At 43.2% G+C, this 18,168-nt stretch overlaps 1 protein-coding gene across 19 annotated transcripts in view; it reads left to right on the top strand.

The window, feature by feature from the left end:
• Positions 1-18,168, top strand: part of NFIA (nuclear factor I A) — a 601,241-nt gene that overhangs the window by 518,051 nt on the left and 65,022 nt on the right. For 11 of the 19 annotated variants that reach the window (XM_051857696.2, XM_051857695.2, XM_070078406.1 and 8 more), the window contains one exon: positions 15,678-15,856. In XM_051857696.2, the coding sequence (XP_051713656.1) occupies positions 15,678-15,856 (179 nt within the window). The remainder of the gene's footprint in view (positions 1-15,677; positions 15,857-18,168) is intronic. The other 8 variants (XM_070078402.1, XM_070078405.1, XM_070078411.1 and 5 more) reach the window with 1 other exon arrangement.

Genomic DNA, 18,168 nt, shown 5'->3' with positions numbered 1-18,168 from the left:
CTAAGGTTCCCCCAAAAGAAATGTCCCTTGCTGCTTCGACACCATCATAACCAGGCCAGATGCCCCCACATGACTGGCCTGTTCAGGTTTCTGTTATCATATCTGCTAACTCCTTGCCCCCTTAGGAGAGCTTTTAACTTGGTTGTAGAACATACTGGTGCTCAACTGAATCTAATTTGTCTCTCCTGGTTGGTGCAATTGAATCATCTCAGGAAAATGAGAAGCAATTAAGTACCTGTTGCTAACAAGGCGCTGAAATAATCTGCCAGCAGACAGACGCAAGGTGTTTATTTATTATTGGAGTGTGTCGTTTGAGAAAACATTACGTTGTCTTTCTCCCGTAAGACTTGCCAGAATTAGTTTTCAAATGCAGGCGTCATAGACCTAACAAGTCCCACCTTTGAGGAGCCTGGGAAAGAGAGGCTTGTGGGCCTGCGCACATCTGTCGGGCTCGGTGAGCGCAGCGCCCAGCCTAATGGGAAACACCGTGCCTGGGATTGGAAGTAACTGGACAGTAAAGAGGAAATGCAGCTTTTGCGCAAAGGCCCTTTAAGTCCCAGTTCAGGAAATTATTAAATTCATTAGCCAGATACTTACAACCAGCTAGGACTGCCCAGCCAAAGGAAAAAGCAGTGCCAGCAAATGTTTTAAAACTACAACTAAACAAAAGTCAGGAAGCGTGTAATTAAAACTGTACCTTTATTGTATTGTAAAGAGTTTCACTGTGACATGGAAAATATTTAAAGGAGAAGGCTGTTTAGCTAATTTGTCTGCATGTGAAACTGCCTGGTGGAGAACCATCCTAAATTAACTGGAAGGCCACCCACCGAGCCGACCTCATAAAGGGCCATGGCTGCTCAGCTTGGTTTTGTGTAACCGTTCAATAATTACTAGATAAATGCATAACTAAAAGCTCTATTACACTAATAATTCGTACTGAGATAGATGTGTGGGACACCCTGCTGGGTTAATTTGTCATCCCTGCAGCACACTTCTTAGGAGAGCCCCTCTGTAGTGGAAATCAGGTTAAAATGCTGTGCCTGGGAGGACAGGTTAGCGCAGTGAGACCCCTGGCATCCTTAATCTCTTCAAGAGGCGTAAGGGCCTCAGGGCGAGTGCTAAAGAGAATGGACTGATTAACCAAGTGCACCTAGACTTAAACCCATCTTGACAAAGGAAGCTGCTTTCCCTCAGAGTCCCTGTCTCTGTCTCTCGGTCGCACACAGAGCCACTTCCCCCTGCTACACGTGCACACCACAGACCCACAGGTGCATACACAGTGATGGCAGTGATTCTGAGCTCAGTTACTAAGAAATCCCCTTATTGTTATGACTCCCAGGGATCACACACTTGGACTAGAACTCACATAATCAGATAAGTCTCTAGCAGCCCTTTCTTCCTGTGTTAGCTTAATCTAATGTTGATTCCATGTTTTGATTCATTATTTATTTTCCTTTTTTTTTTCGGTAAGCATACAAAAATTCAAGATAGAACTTGTATCTCCTCTTTCTGTGGAATGATTTTCTTCTCTCTCTGTCTCTCTCTCACACACATACACAATTCCTGTTTTAAATGTGAAGCTCACATTTAAGCTTTGGTGCAGGGTTTTCAACCTCCCCTATTGACAGAATCATAAATCATGTTACAGTTAAGTGAATTACTGTAGCACAGACTGTCGCTTTAACAATATTTAGTTAGTATCAGCTCATCGTCTGTGCAGGAAAGCGGTGAGCAGGAATGCTTGGAATGGGAATGCGTGGTCTATTAATGGGGATGCAGTGTTACTGAGAGCCACCTATCCTGGCTGCACCCTTTGTGTTGTTGAAACCAGTGTATCTGACCACTCCTGTGTGCCCACATAGCTTTTTATGTTTCCACCAGATATTTACATTCACCATTTGCCTTTTCTTCTTCTTAAGTGGTGGTTGCTCTTTTCCCCAAATTCCTTTTTCTAATGTTCAAGACATTTACCAGGAACATCAGAGTTGCCAGGTTTTATGACAATAATGAGGGATCCATGAACAAAAAATCCTGCAAGGAGATAAACCATTTGACCTCTGAACACACATCTAAATGGGAGCCAGCAGCACATAGAGAAGAGAGATGGGTCTGGTTTGGGGGTCTGCCAGACTAGAACTCAAAGTCTGGCCAGCCTCTTGGGGTCTGTGTAAGTGTGTGCAGGTCACTCCCCTTTGCCAACCTTTGTTCTCCGCCTGCACAAAAGCTGCAGGAGTTAGCAAGAGGAAGAAGTGGCATGACCCATGCAAAGGGCCAGGTACGCAGCGTGTGTCCAGTACATATTTTCTGTCCGACTCCCCTGTCCGCATGCCGTTGTTTGTTTCCTCTCTACATGGTTCTCTTGGAGTGGTTCTCACCTCCTTCCTTCCTCACTCCATCACCAGTTCTCTTTCCGCCTCTTCTTGGCCTAGAAGTAGCCTGTGCTTCTCCCCTCAAAGAGGAGCTGAGTGTGTCTCATGGAGATATGGCCTTGGGGAAATGAGCAAGCCCAGTCAGCCCATCTCCTGGCTTCCTGGAAGAATCCAGGACTCCGGCCCGTGAAGGGCAGCCTGTCAGCCGAGATGGAGCGTTAGCTTTCACATCCCTTCGTGCAGACACTGCTTTGGCTGAAGGGATGGGTCCCTTTCCTGTCCACGAGAGTGAACTGAGCAAATAATTACTGAGCATGTCTTGTCTGCTAAACACTGTGCTAGGCCCTAAGGAACAAGCAGGCCAAGCCAAACCTGCCCTTAAAACCTAGTGGATCAGACAAGAATTACTCCTGTGATGCAATTAATGAGGGGTAGATTAAAGAAGACGAAAGGATAACATAACACAAGAGTTTTAAGTATTTGTGGGAATTTGAATTTGTTTACATCAGACTGTATGAGTCCCTTCAGTGGCACACAATACAACCTTACAAAACCTTGGCATCCTTAAGAGCCATCTCTTGACCATCCTGAATCCCCAAACTCCTGATTCCATAATGAGAGTTGTTGAGTTGTTGCAAGTGAAAGATTTTTTTGAGTGAAAGAACACCAAGCTAATCACAATGGATCGGATTATGTAACTGAAAAAAAAACTAGGGAAGTATGGCCTTCAGGTAGAGATGGATCCAGGTGTTCGGATGATACGTCTAGAAACCTCTCTCCTCTCCTCTGCATGAACTAAATCTCAGATTGTGACACAGATGGTGTGAGCAGCCAGGGGCCTCCTCCTGCAAGCTTGTGGCTCTAATTGGCCTGCTTTGGGTCATTTGCTCACTTGCAACATACTCCCATGCTTAAAAAGTAATGGGATGTCTCATGGATTTAGCCTGGACATGCCCACCCGTGGAGCTCCAGGGAGTAAGGTTCAGTCTGCCCAAGCCAAGAATAGCAAGGCTTGGGAAAGAACTCCCCAAAGAAACGTTAGAGCTCTGCTTCCAGAAGAAGAGATGAAGGATTGCTGGACAGGCACAAATCACAGCTCCCCACTGCAGAAGACAGCAGCAGAGCTGCCCTGCTCATGGGGCAATGGACTGAGCTTGCTCACGGGCTGTGACTTAGTCCTGCAGGCAGAGTTTGCAGAGCACAAATAAAAGCTGGGCTCAGAAAATGCTTATTAGTCCATACTGTGGACCTGCAGGTTACGAAAATTGTTCAACTCTTGCTTCCTAGTTATCCAGGTTGCCCCATTGTATTCTACAATCCTGATTGCTTTTCATGTATCTTGCTTTATTCTAGGAACAACCCTAAGAATAATAAATAAGCCAGTCCAGCATGCGGTTTGGCAGTAGTAGATTCTAGGTACCATTGTTGAAGGAAAGAACAAACCAGATATGAAGTATCTGTGTACATTAATTCTAATCCTCAGAAAAGCTTTTAAAGTTAATGCTACCATGATTAATTTGCAGATAAGAAAATGCAGGTTCAAAAAGGTTAAGTAACTTTGCCCAGTTTACCACGGAGGGAATGATTTTACACCCAAAGTAGCCACATTCTTTTATCGAAATGTAAGACAGCATTTCTGTTTGGCTGTGGAGGAAAGTGAGGCAACTAGGAGGCTGGCCCAGGGCTTGATGCGACCAACCTGGGGTAAAAACTGGATCTCCTGACCTCAGGCACTGGCTGATTGTTCCCATGCTTCCTCCTCTTGTGTGAAATCTTCCAAGAGTAGGGATGGATCTTCCATTCCCATGGGATAAATTCAGAAAGAAACTTTGAAAGTAGCCTATACTTTAGTAGGCATGCCACTCAGAATTGGGGGCTTAAATGTTGGCATACGCCTAACAGTTTGGTAGAATAGCACCATTCATTCCCCATGCAGATCAACCTTTGGCTTTGTTTCTTGCGGGATTTGTTTGCTTGTGGGATTTGCGTTTGTTGTTGTTGTTGTTGTTGTTGTTGGGAAATTCTTAAAAAGAGCATAGATCCGGCTGGCGCCGCAGCTCACTAGGCTAATCCTCCGCCTTGCGGCACCGGCATACCAGGTTCTAATCCCGGTCGGGGCACCGGATTCTGTCCCGGTTGCCCCTCTTCCAGGCCAGCTCTCTGCTGTGGCCCGGGAGTGCAGTGGAGGATGGCCCAAGTGCTTGGGCCCTGCACCCCATGGGAGACCAGGAGAAGCACCTGGCTCCTGCCATTGGATCAGCGCGGTGCGCTGGCCACAGCATGCCAGCCACAGCAGCCATTGGAGGGTGAACCAATGGTAAAGGAAGACCTTTCTCTCTGTCTCTTTCTCTCACTGTCCACTCTGCCTGTCAAAAAAAATAATAAAATAAAATAAATTTAAAAAAAGAGCATAGATCCCAACTCTGGTCATTCCTAAGAGGCTTTTAGCATCTGCACAGATCTGATCTTTTTTATTTATTTAAGAGTAAAGCTTTTAATTTTATTTGCTTTTGTTTGTTTGAAAGGCAAATAGAGATCTTCCATCCACTGGTTCACTCTCCACAATAGGTAGGGCAGGAACAGGGCCAGGACAAAACCAGGAGCCTGGAACTCAATCCAGGTCTCCCCTATGGGTGCGAGGGACCCAATTACTTGAGTTGTCCCCTCTGCCTCCTGCAATGCACATGAGCAGGCAGCTGGAATGAGGAGTGGAGGCAGAACTGTAACCCAGCCATTCAAATATGGGACATGACCATCTCACATAACTGCTGTGCCAAAGGCCCACCCAGATCTTGTGAAGTTCGCTTTCACAACTGCAGTTTGTAATTCCAGTGCACTTCCAACAGGTCATTGGGAGATTCCTGGCTGTTTCTGTTAACCTGTGTAATCATCCTATCTATGCTGTTGCTTTTGTCTGAAGTAATCATCTGGATTTGTTTTTTATACTTCGTCTCTCCTCTCATAGCTTCACTTGCATATGACATCAAAGTTCAAGTTCCTATTGTGGAACTGGGTTCTTGTCAACTGTGCCTAGTAAACCATCACTCTCCATATTGCCAATAATCACAGCTGTTGTTTAAACACATTTCACGTCAGCCATCATGGCAGCGTAGACAGTTAGTGTGGGGATATGGTCGATTCAGAGAGGTTCATGTCAGGACAAAGGCCTAGGCTCTCAGACTGTGGGTTGTTTGTTTGTTTTTTGACAGGCAGAGTGGACAGTGAGAGAGAGAGACAGAAAGGTCTTCCTTTGCTGTTGGTTCACCCTCCAATGGCCGCCGCGGCTGGCGCGCTGCGGCTGGCGCACCGCGCTGATCCGAAGACAGGAGCCAGGTGCTTCTCCTGGTCTCTCATGGGGTGCAGGGCCCAAGCACTTGGGCCATCCTCCACTGCACTCCCGGGCCACAGCAGAGAGCAGGCCTGGAAGAGGGGCAACCGGGAAAGAATCCGGTGCCCCGACTGGGACTAGAACCCGGTGTGCCGACGCCGCTAGGTGGAAGATTAGCCTGTTGAGCTGCAGCGCCGACCGGCACATTGTGGGTTGTTAAACCTCTAAACATTACAGCCCTCCCAAAGGCAAGGGGACCTTAAGGGCTAGGTCCAGATACCACCTTCACCTTCATATTCCGGAAACATCTTCAGATGTTCTGTTTTAAAATAATTGCTAAAAAAGACTTTTAAGGGGTTTAGAAAATACTCATAAAGGTACAGGAACAAAGTTTTTAAAGTATTAAATATGTAAATAAAACTTAATGTGAAAATTCAAAAAAAAGGCACATGCTGTCTTCATATTTTTGAGGTTTTAATTTTACTACTGTGAGTCACTGGTACAGTTATTTGTAAACATATTCCCAGAGATTCCATACACCTGTTATAATTTAAAGCTAATTGGGCTTCTGTAATGATTTACTTCTGATTCTTCATTTTGAGATTAGAGAATTAGAGGAGAGAAAAGTTGTCTACATTCATAAGCCAAGTAATGGCAAAAACTAAACTAAAACCCAGATACTTTTATCTAATCAGAAAATTTTTCTAAAAAGTACCCTATGTCATCTGATAAAACATTTTTGAGTAGTTAACAGGTATTAGGGCTCTACGACACAAACTCCCAGAAACTGACATGGAGGGCCCTTTGGTGGAAACCAAGGAGATTTCTGGTATATCTGTGTTTTGGGAGGTCATGGGGAGGCCTTGCTTAGATTCTGATGAGATCAGCAATGCATCTGAGGACAGAGATCTGCATGGTGTAAGGACTGGTCAAGGTGGATACTCAAAATCCATACTCGTAGTGGGGGTTGGTGCAACAGGGGACACCGCATCCTGTATAGGCATGCCTGGGTGTGAGTCCCAGCTTCACTTCCAACTCCAGCATCCTGCTAATGTGCATCTGGGAGGCAGCAGGTGATGACTCAAGTATTTGGATACCTATAACCCATGCAGCAAACCTACACTGAGTTCCAGGCTCCAGACTTTGGCCTAGCTTTGCCCCAGCTATAGTGGGTATTTGGAGAGTGAACTAATGGATGGAAGATAGGACGCTCTCCGTCTCTCTCTCTCTCTCTGCAATTCAAATAAATGAAAAGAAATGGATTCTCAAGGACTGTAAGTCTAAGTGAAAAACTGTGTAGAGGGAGTTGGCCCCATACTTCTAAGCTCCTTCAGTAAGTCTGACAGTCTGAGTTTTTGTTTGTTTTTTGTTGTTGTTGTTGTTTTGTTTTTTTACTATTTATTTATTTATTTATTTGAGAGGTAGAATTATAGAGAGAGGGGGACAGAAAGAATGGTCTTCTATCCGCTGGTTCACTCCCCAAATGTTGCAGTGGCCGGAGCTGTGCCAATCTGAAGCCAGGAGCCAAGAGCTTCCTCTGCGTTTCCTATGTGGATGCAAGGACCTAAGCACTTGGGCCATCTTCTACTGCGTTCCCAGGCCATAGCAGAGAGCTGGATTGAAAGAAGAGCAGCCAGGACAGGAATTGGCGCCCATGTGAGATGCCAATGCCACAGGTGGAGGCTTAGCCTATTGTGCCACAGCACCAACCCCCACAATCTGAGTTTTAAGCAAAGGAAGGGATTTGATGTATATTTGGTCAGCAGAGAATCTTTACAGGTCATTGTATCGATGACTAGTAGACCAAGATCATTGCCACTGCTGTGATTGCTTTGATTTTGTATTTTGTTGTTTGTGGTATTATTTTCTTTTTTTTTTAACTTTTATTTAATAAATATAAATTTCCAAAGTACAGCTTTTGGATTACAGTGGCTTTTTCCCCTCCATAACTTCCCTCCCACTTGCACCCCTCTCATCTTCCGCTCCTCTCCCCTCCCATTCACATCAAGATTCATTTTCAATTATCTTTATATACAGAAGATCAATTTAGTATATACTAAGTAAAGATTTCAGCAGTTTGTATTGTGGGATTATTTTCAAGAACCTCATGCCATGACCACACTGATACTCTTTTACCAATACTTACGTATTCACTTGTTCAGGAGATAGGCAGACATCAGGTGCCTCTTTCTCTGCCACTCCTTTTCCCCGGTGTGTTCTGTAATCAGAACAGATACTTGCACACAGGAACAGATTTTGAACTTATTCATTGTTCGTCTCCATCCTTACCTATGATACTGTGCCCTTAAAAAGTAAGAAGCTATTTATTGATCACTTAACTATGAACTACATTGCAGAAACTACATCATGTGCCTCATATACATTCTCTCACTTCATCTTCACAACAAATCTATGCGGTCCTATTAGGTTTTAGATAGCAAAACTGAGTCTTAGAGAAGTTTAGAAACTAAACTTAATGCATAGCCGGTGAGTGGTGGGGGTAGAATTTAAACCCGTGATTGTCTTGTATTGTGCCACACTAACTTTGCTGACTCCTGTGCTGAACTTGGAATGATGCACATGTGGATGTGGTCAGCTAGCACAGACCAAAGTAAATGGTGGTGAAGAGACACAATCAAAGGGCTGCGGGGACACTTGGTGCAGGTTCAGAAGGCAAACAGATTGCTTTGGGAAGCTGAGACTCCTGCAGAAAGGGCAGCTGGGAAAAGGATGGGATTTGGTAGAGAAGAGTTTTGAAAGGAACGGGGAGTGTCAGGTGCCTGTTGTAGGGCTGGCAGACCGTGCCCGCTCGTCAAATTCGGCCCTCTGTTTTCTTTTGAGAATCAGGTTGTACTGGCATACAGCCACTGTCATTTGTCTATGAAATGTTCTGGGGCTGCTTCTACACTCATGCAGCAATGTTGAGGTCAGATGGCTCACACATCAAAACTATGCACGCTCTGGCCTTTATAGAAAATGTTTGCGATCCCTGCTCTAGACTATAAGCCAAGGCTTTCAGCTACTCAGGTTTTTAAGTAGTTAAAATCAGCTAGATTTTTATCCAGATAAACATTTTAAAAGACCTTAGCCTTTCCTTTTGGGGGAAAGGAGCAGAGGTCTGTTTTTCCAAAAGACATTGGAATTTGATCTCCAGTCAAAAGATCCTCTTAATTCAAATAGAAAAGAGTCATATATCAGCCATCTTAGAAACCTAAGATAGCATAAAGTTACCTCGTCTGGTAGCAGTAATATAAAAATTCTGGTGTTTGCACGCCATCTGCAATGTCCTATTTCTTTCAATCAATAGATCTACATCTGTTTACATGCATCTCAGTGATGTTGAAGACAGAGATTCAATGTTTCAGAAAACCTTGGCTTCTTTGAATCAAAAGCTTTCTAATTTAGAAAAGACTCCACCTCCTAAAGGTTTAAAAGGAAGTGCCAATTCCTCTTTCCTTGTGTCTCTGTTAAAAAAAAAAAAATCCTGTAACTCCAAACTTCTCGGCTTTCATAAATGGCAGGCCTGATTCATGCATGATTTATAATTATAGCCATGGACCATTAAGACAGATTTCTCAGCTTTAGGTAGGCTCTCATGGTGTTATGTAGTGTGGTTTTGGATTTCTGAAAAAGCAAAGTACATAGTAGTTGACAACCCAGACAATTCAAGTTCCATTTGCCCTTAGGGAAGGCTCCTTTTATTAAGTGCATTTTATTTCCTTCCGTTTTCATCTCCTTTCGGATTTTTGCCTCGTTAAAAATCTTGTCTTCTAAAATCTGAGTAGTCAGGAGTCCTTAATGCCACTCTTTACTCCTTGGAAATGATGATTTGTGTCTACGGAGGATCTTACCGCTGGAGACAGTTGAGTGTGTGTTTCTCCGTCGCGATGCTAACAGACGGAAACAGTTTGGACGCTCACCTGTTGCCGCCGACTTAGTGTCAGTTCCCCGTGGGACTGTGAGGTCTTGCAGATGCCAGAGCCTGGAGGGATCCCTTGTTCTGGTGTCTTACCAGAGCCAGCGTCTAACGCTGTCTTCAGAGCACCCTGCACCTGCAGGAGGATTAGATTTTATCGTTTGTGTTGCTCTCAGGACAGCCTGTGTTTGGAACCTCCCATAGAAGAGAGATGAGGATTTAAAGGCTGGAGCCAGAAAGCAAGAGCTAACATGAAAAGAATCCAAGTCTCTGTCCGGCCTGTGAGAATCTGCAGCGGTTCATGGACGAGGCATAAACCAATTAAGGCCCTGTCAGGGTTATATAGAAGAACATATTTCAACCCATGAAATTTTGGTTTGAGGAAAAATGTGGGAGGGTTATTAGAATTCTTGGAAGCTGAGCATAGGAAAAAGTGCTGGAAATTGTAAGAAGAGATTACTTTCTCCTATCGCATTTTCTTTCCTAAGAGTTTAGAAAAGCATAAAAATGCAAGGTCCCAAGCCTGTCTGTCCACACCTCCCTGGGACCACCTTCTTGTACGTGGCTTGCCCTTACATGTGCCAGCTCATTCTAGCACCCAGTGTGAGCAGCATGCTAAAGTATGTGTCTCCCCCCCGCCCACCTTAGTAGACGATGTGACCAAGAATCTTCAGAGTCTCTCCCCGTACATAGGAATACAGAAAAGACTTTGACCTTCTCCCTCCTCAGTCTTAATCAATTCTGCTTTAAAAGGAGGAGCCATTTTAAATTTAAAAATAGGTATATTCCATTGTGTTGCACTTTTAGCTTTTTCTCCTTCAAACAGAAGCCAAGAGAGAGTATTTTAAAAAACTGGGGAGTGCTGAGATGGTGAGGGGCAGGGTAAAGAACTACGCCAAGCTGCCTGACCTGCCTTTGAAAAAAAAAAAAGTATTCGGTAATGGGATCATTTTGTGGTCAATAATACAGCCCTGCACTCTTTAGGAAACTCTGGTTCTCTCTTTCTTTGTGACCACTCTGTTGGAATGTGTAGGCAGTGCCGCTCCAGCCAGAGAAGCCTGATCAAATTTCCTTCCTTCCCATCTTAGTTGGCTTCTTTGCAGAAAGGCCAAGCAGTTGTTTTAAGCAAGTCTGGCCACTCGTTCAAGTTTCACCGGTTGCACTATCCTTCCTGAGCAGTGTGCCCTGACTCTCCCTGGGGTACTAAGAGTATTAGACCCCAGAAGCAGCCAATTTTGTAGTGTCTTTTAATACTCAAAATTGTATTAACATCAACACGGATACAGATGGATGCACTGCAATAAGCTGTAACCACTTGAGAAAAAGCCTTTATTGACTCTCGAGTAAATAATGCACATTTTAAAGGATCTAAATATGCATTTACATAATGTGCTATAATTTTTTATTGTGTCAACTACTCACACACATATCCATAAGAGATGTTTTTCTTCGTCAAAAATTTGGCTTCGTACCATTCTTTGTGCATCCCATTAGCATTGTGCCAGATTCATAATGTAGTTTCTCTCCTATAGGCCTGATCTGGCCACCTTTAATGAGTTTTATTGTTTGATTGACTTAATCCCAACAACTATTTCTAAAAATCCCAACAACTATTTTGAGACACCTTGGATATGAATGTAGGTATACTGAAAACATTGAATCTGAGATGAAGAGAGAAAACAAGAAGCATCAAGGAGGGAGTGGGCATTTAGCCCAGCTGGTAAGCTGCCCACAGCCCACATCAGAGCGCCTGGGTTTGAGTCCCAGTTCTGGCTCCTGACTCCAGCTTCCTGCCAATACAGATGCTGGGAGGCAGCAGTGATAGCTCCAATGCTTGACTTCCTGCCACCCGCATGGGAGACCTGAATTGCACTCCCAGTGCCCGCCTCCAACCCCCATGGTGGCAGGCATTTGAAGAGTGAAAGAGCAGATGGGAGTACTCCCTCTCCCCCCTCCTCGTCCCTTTGCTCTCTCCCTCCCTCCCTCTCTCCCACTCTCTCTCCCTTCTCCATGACAAATAATAAAAATAGAAAGAACAAGAGGGGAAGAAGAAAACTAAAAGCTTAACTCTGAGCTTCAGTAGGTCTCAGTGTCCATCGGAAGGATAATAGTACGCTGTCCAGAGAAACAGTGTACATTGAAGAATAATCAACACATATTTGTGATCTCTGTAGCACAGCTGTTTGCTGTGTGAAGAAAATAGAGCTCAGGATCTTAAATGTTCCGTATCCTGTTCCACATTGAACTGACGACTGGACCACAAAGTTCTAAGTGTGAAAAAGTAAGGGTTGAAAGGATGACCCTTTGAAATACAGACTCAGCAATTGTCTAATTTGAAACTACAGGCTAGGTGATTTCCTGGTATTAATTAAGAGTTAATTGGTCCTTATAAATCAGTCATTGTAGAATTAATTCCACATAGTGCTACATCTTCTCAGGTTTGGTTAAACTGTCACAAGAAAAAAGTGAATACATTGTTTTTAGTAAAATACTATTATAATAAACTAAGATCTAAATAGAAATTATTTTCTTTTACATATTTAACAACAACAGCAAAATAAGGGCAAAGATATTTACTAACAGTAGGGAGAGTCCATGGTCCTGTTGAATTTTATTTCTTCTTTCACATTTCTTTAACTTTTATCTGCCTGATCTTTGCTCAAGTGAATTTTCCCTCGGGCATTCCCTGTTGGCCACCACAATGTCATAATCTATCACTCATCACTTTCCATTGAGTACCTGAGGCAATGCCACTTTATCTTTAAGGTCAACCTCCCAGGGTGCTCTTGACAGTGCAGTTCCCACCTTTGTGTTTGACGTGTTGCAAAACTTGAGTGTATCTGTGTACATTCCCAGCCTACTTTGGGAAAACCACCGTGCATCATTAATTAGAAGCTATCTAGTCAAATAGGAGTCCTGGATCAAACTTTCCTGACTACACCACTTTAGATGAAAAACAAAAAATTCCTTTGATTCTTTAAAGCTAATAGCACAATTTCCAGAGTAAGCAATGACCAGAAACATTTAACTTTTTAGCCTGCGGGTGTTAACTCAGAGATAATAATAGATGCCAACAGTTATCAGTCATTGTATGAAGTCTTAAGTTTTGCCAGTTTTTCTTACAAGCTCTTTTGGGGAGCTGTTTGCCAGCTACATAAACCATGGTTTGTTTCTGACAAGCCTTATTCTCAGTTTATTTCAGTGATTAGTTTATTAACTCCTGTACCACTCACTTATTCAGTCATTCAGTGTACGTTCAACATGTATTTCTTGAATGCCATACTTGGTTCTGGGGATATGACAGTGAACAGTTAAGTAGGTGGAAAAGCTGCGTGCCGAGATGAGGACGAGAGAAAAGAGTAAGTTTGCAAGGGAAGGATGATGGAAAGTCTGCTTCAAGTAGGTTATGTTCAAGATGTCCTCAGTTGGTTGAGGACAAACCTTCACCTCTTTTGTCTAACCTTTATCTCTCAAGCCCATAATAAGCACCCATGAATATTAATTGAATAGACTGAAGGGTGCATGAAGGGTAGGATTCCATCAGATCCTCTGCAAGACATGAGCTGCACTATTGCTTCCACTCCACACCCACATTTCCTCATCTTAAAGACTTCAGATGCCTGTCTGAACCATATACTCCTTGTCATCTCAATCATTAGTCAGAGAATGCCCCAGTTATGGGGCCGGCACTTGGCGTAGTAGACTAAGCCTCTGCCTGCAGTGCCAGCATCCCATATGGGTGCCAGTTCGTGTCCCAGATACTCCTCTTCCAATCCAGCTCCCTGCTAATGTGCCCGGGAAAGCAGCAGAGGATGGCCCAAGTCCTTGGGCCCCTGCACCTATGTAGGAGACCAGAAGAAGCTCCTGGCTCTTAGCTTTGGATCAGCCCAGCTCTGTTGCAGCCATTTGGGGAGTGAACTAACGGATGAAAGACCTCTCTGTGTGTCTCCTTCTCTCTGTAACTCTACCTCTCAAATAAATTTAAAAAATCTTAAAAAAAAAAAAAGAAAAGAAAAGAAAATGCCCCAGTCATAAGGAGATTCTGGAAAGGAACAAAAGCCCCATGCCCAGCCATCAACAGGCATACATTCTGTTATATAGCCTTAGTCATGCCAGTAGGACACTGGTAGGTAAGGTGCCCATCTTACTTGGGTTTCTCTTCAGTTTTATGAGGCATTATTGGTATTAGAAGGTCTTACTCTCCCTAAATGGAGCATTCCTGTGTTTTCTCTTTGTAAGACCTCCTGGAATTAACTGTAAAATGCAAAGGACAGGTAAATACTCTCATCTCCCTTAATTTGGGGGGGAGCTTTCTCTGGCCCTCACTGAGAAATGAGAGCTATAGGCCGGCGCTGCCGCTCACTTGGCTAATCCTCCACCTGCAGGGCCGGTATTCCAGGTTCTAGTCCCGGTCAGGGCGCCGGATTCTGTCCTGGTTGCTCCTCTTCCAGTCCAGCCCTCTGCTGTGGCCCGGGAGTGCAGTGGAGGATGGCCCAAGTGCTTGGGCCCTGCGCCCACATGGGAGACCAGAAGGAGGCCTGGTCTTCGGATCTCCTGGCTTCAGATTGGCGCAGTGCACCGGCCATGGTGGCCATTTGGGGGGTGAACTAAGGTGGTGAACTAACGGAAAAAAGGAAGACCTTTCTCTCTGTCTCTCTCTCTCTCTCTCGCTCTCACTGTCTAACTGCCTGTCCAAAAAAAAAAGAAAGAAAGAAAGAAAGAAATGAGAGTTATCATCTTGGCTTGACTTGGTTTGAGTGTCTTCAACACTTAACATGTGTTGCTCTTAACCCTCCAGATGGTTTTCTCAATCATTCTTCCAATTCAAGGGCAAAGATTCTCTTAGAAAAATTACTAATGGGGCAGGCATTTAGCCTAGTGGTTAAAACACTGGTTAAGATGCCTTATCCCATATCAGAGTACATAGATTTAATACCCAGCTTCAGCTTCTAACTCCAGCTTCCTGCTAAAGTAGACCCTGGGAGGCAGCAATGATGGCTCAAGTAATTGGGTTCCAGCCACCCACATGGGAGACCTTGGTAGAGTTCACAGCTTTCGGCTTCCACCCACCCCAGTCCTGGTCGTTGTAAGCATTTGATGAGGGAACCACTGGATGGGACTATATGCGCTTGCCCCCAGTCCTGGTCGTTGTAAGCATTTGATGAGGGAACCACTGGATGGGACTATATGCGCTTGCACATTGTCTCTATCTACATCTCTTCCTTTCTGCCTTCAAATAAATACAGTTCTTTAAAAGAAATTATTAAGTGCTTCTCATACAGTTTTGTGTGTAATATATCTTCTTGGACAAGTGAAATGTATCAGAATTCAAATGTAAGGAAGCAGTAGTTTTTTTTCCTTTATCAGTTTTTGTGGGCAGAGGGCCAGCATTTTCACGAGGGTCACTGCCTACTCAGCCTGCAGCAGGTGTCCCTGCTCTACATTTCTCACTGTGGCTTTGAAAAGGCAGAGAGAGAGAGAGAGAGAGAGAGAGAGAGAGACTGAGACTTCCTATGTAAAGTGAGGCATCCAAATTGTACAGGTTCATTAAGTGATCATTTACTACATACTTCAAAAAAATTTCACCCTGAATTAGTCCCTAGAAATTTCCTTGAAAGGGGTATAAGAGCGTTAACAATGAATTATTGTCTGTGGATAGCTCAGCATGAAAGGGGACCCATATGTGCACACTCGAATTTGTCATGTGTAATGTCAGTTCAATCAGGTCTCATCTACCAAATACATTTTTTATTGCTTGCTTCATTAAAAAGGCTCTTAAGGTAATGAATAATCTTTGGCTTCACCAAGGATTATTAATGCCTGTATAACTCATGTCCACTGAAAATAGAGAGACAGCTTGAAACTCTACCCTAATCTAACTTCCATGTTGTCTTAGAGCCTTCAGGAAGAAAATCTATCAGAAGGATTCAGTGTTAAATTCGGTCACTTGAGCCATCCTATGAACTGGGCCAGGAGAAAAAAAAAGAGGGAGTTGAATCCGGTTCAGCTGTGCAGCGCAAGGCCTTCCCTTCCCAACTAACGCTGGTGTTTTCTGTTCCCACAGCAAGTCCGCATGCAACGCCATCGACTCTTCATTTTCCAACGTCACCCATCATCCAGCAGCCTGGGCCTTACTTCTCACACCCAGCCATCCGCTATCACCCTCAGGAGACGCTGAAAGAGTTTGTCCAACTTGTCTGCCCTGATGCTGGTCAGCAGGCTGGACAGGTGGGGTTCCTCAATGTAAGGAAACCTCTCTTTTTTCCATTTCTTTAGAAATGTTAACTGAATGTAAAAATAACAGGGGGAGACCTTATGACCACATGACATTGTGCTCTGATGTTGTGCTGGCTGGCTGCAGGCAAATGTCATATTTATTCTAGATTGTGGGAAAGTTAACTTGCTCTAAGAGTGATTGACCGGGGTTTCAAAACAGTGTTTGTGTTAAGTTTGCAACTGTCATGTTTATGGATATAAATCATCTCCAGGGTGAACCATGTAACCTTTTAAGTTCTGTGGGCTGATAATTCCACCTCATGCATTCTAACCCTAGGGCTCCTACAGTTAACAAAATAGAAAGACCAAATAATTTTAAATAATGATTTTGGGTGGTTGGGAGAGGTAGGGGGGTAAGGAAGACAGATGTTTCAGATCAGCTAAGTTGATATTTTTAAAAAATACAGTCTTCTAACACTTTAGATCAAGTTGACCAGTACTTGAACTCAAGATGCTAGAAGTACAGTTTATTATGGTTTGTTATTTCTGCAAATAGTTATCTTTCCCACTTATCTTTGCATAAAGCTAAACAGTGTTCAATAACATCAAATGAATGTTTTCATTTTTTCCTCAAATAAACCATATAATCACAATTTGGAAGAACATTCCAAATGTAAAAGTGCCTTTTAAAAAATCACAAGTTTTGTTTCAAATGCAAAACTAAAAGCTTATGATGGACAGTCATATCCCAAGACCAAAAATGAGAATAAATAATGACCAGCCTAAAGCCAAATTTAGTTTTCCTTTTCTCCTGACAACTGCACATGAAGCCACAAATTAGCTGTAATTAGTATTGCCTAATATGAGATATTATATCACACTGCCCTATCAGTGGTTTTCTTCCCTTGCAGAAATACCTGATTCTGCAAATCTGAGCCCAAACAGGCAGCTTTGACTAATGTCTGGTGATGTGCTAGCAGATACATTTCTGTCTAGACAACAAATCAATACAGTGCCTTTTTTTTTTTCCCCTTCTTGCTTATGTATTCATTTGCTAGGCTTAGTCTAAAGCGTTCACTTATGGACTTTCAGCCCACTTAGAAAAAAACACAGAGGCAGGTTCGCTGGCAAGAAAGCCTAGCATTCTGATGGTCAGACGAGATAGTCTTTGAGGAGCAATACTAAATATGTAAGAGGATCTTGATGGGGGCAGGGGGAGGAGGCGTGAATCTGCCTCTGCAGAATTAGTAAGCTTGAACTTAAAAGCCTAGGACAGCAGCATCTCTTCCAGCTGAATTTTGGTTGGGGACGACAGCCTAAATATGAGCTGTGATTGTTGGCCGAAGAATGACACTAAGCTCTGGAAATGCAATGGAAGAAAGAAGTCCTTTGGGAAACAATGAAAAAACTAAGCTAATCACAGGCATTACACATCTGATTTCTACATTTCCAGATTTTTTAAAAAGGTTTATTTATTATGTATTTGATTTATTTATTATTTATTTGAAGGGCAAAGTTATATATAGAGAGTTCCAGACAGAGAGAGAGAGAGTGACATCTTCCATCTGCTGGTTCATTCCCCAAATGGCCACAATGGCCAGGGTTTGACCAAACTGAAGCCAGGAGCCAGGAGCTTCTTCAGGGTCTCCCATGTGGGTATAGGTGCCCAAGCACTCGGGACATCCTCTGTTGCTTTCTCAGGCTATTAGCCAGGACTCGATCTAGTGCCATATGGGTTGCCAGCACTGCAGGTGGCAGCTTTACCCACCAAGCAATAATTCCGGGCCCTGATTTCAACACTTTTTAAAATACCATAATGTCATCCTATATGACTGTCAAATGGCCAGTTTTGCATTGTGATCAAAATTTTACAGAGCTGAAGGCGAGTCTTTTCATGGAACTGTTGCAGAAAACTTGAAAATAAAATGAATTTTATTGCTGTCTTCAGAAGGAAACTTTCTTTTGTTAGAGAGCTGTTCTTTGTTGTAACATCAGGCAGCCAAATAAATATGACTCTTATGGCATGTGCTTATATAATTTAAATAGAATTAGAAGTGATATTTTTCCCTACCAGATTTTTGACAGCTGAATTCTAAAGTCTCTGTGCCTGATGTTATACAATATGTGAAAGAATTTTTTATGTTCACTTAACACATTTATTAAATGTTATATAATATCAACTTTGCAGAGTGAAAATAAAATATTGGTATTTTTTCATCTCAAATGCATATTTAGAAAACTTTGTACCTATGAAAATAGACACGATGGAATAATACCCTAGTCCATAAAACACTTAGATATTAAATAAATATTTAATACTCATGAGAACGGTGATGAAG

Source organism: Oryctolagus cuniculus, chromosome 7 (genome assembly GCF_964237555.1).
Source record: "Oryctolagus cuniculus chromosome 7, mOryCun1.1, whole genome shotgun sequence".
NCBI lineage: Eukaryota > Metazoa > Chordata > Mammalia > Lagomorpha > Leporidae > Oryctolagus > Oryctolagus cuniculus.
Note: the sequence above shows the minus strand (reverse complement) of the source record. Positions and strands in the feature narration are given on the sequence as shown.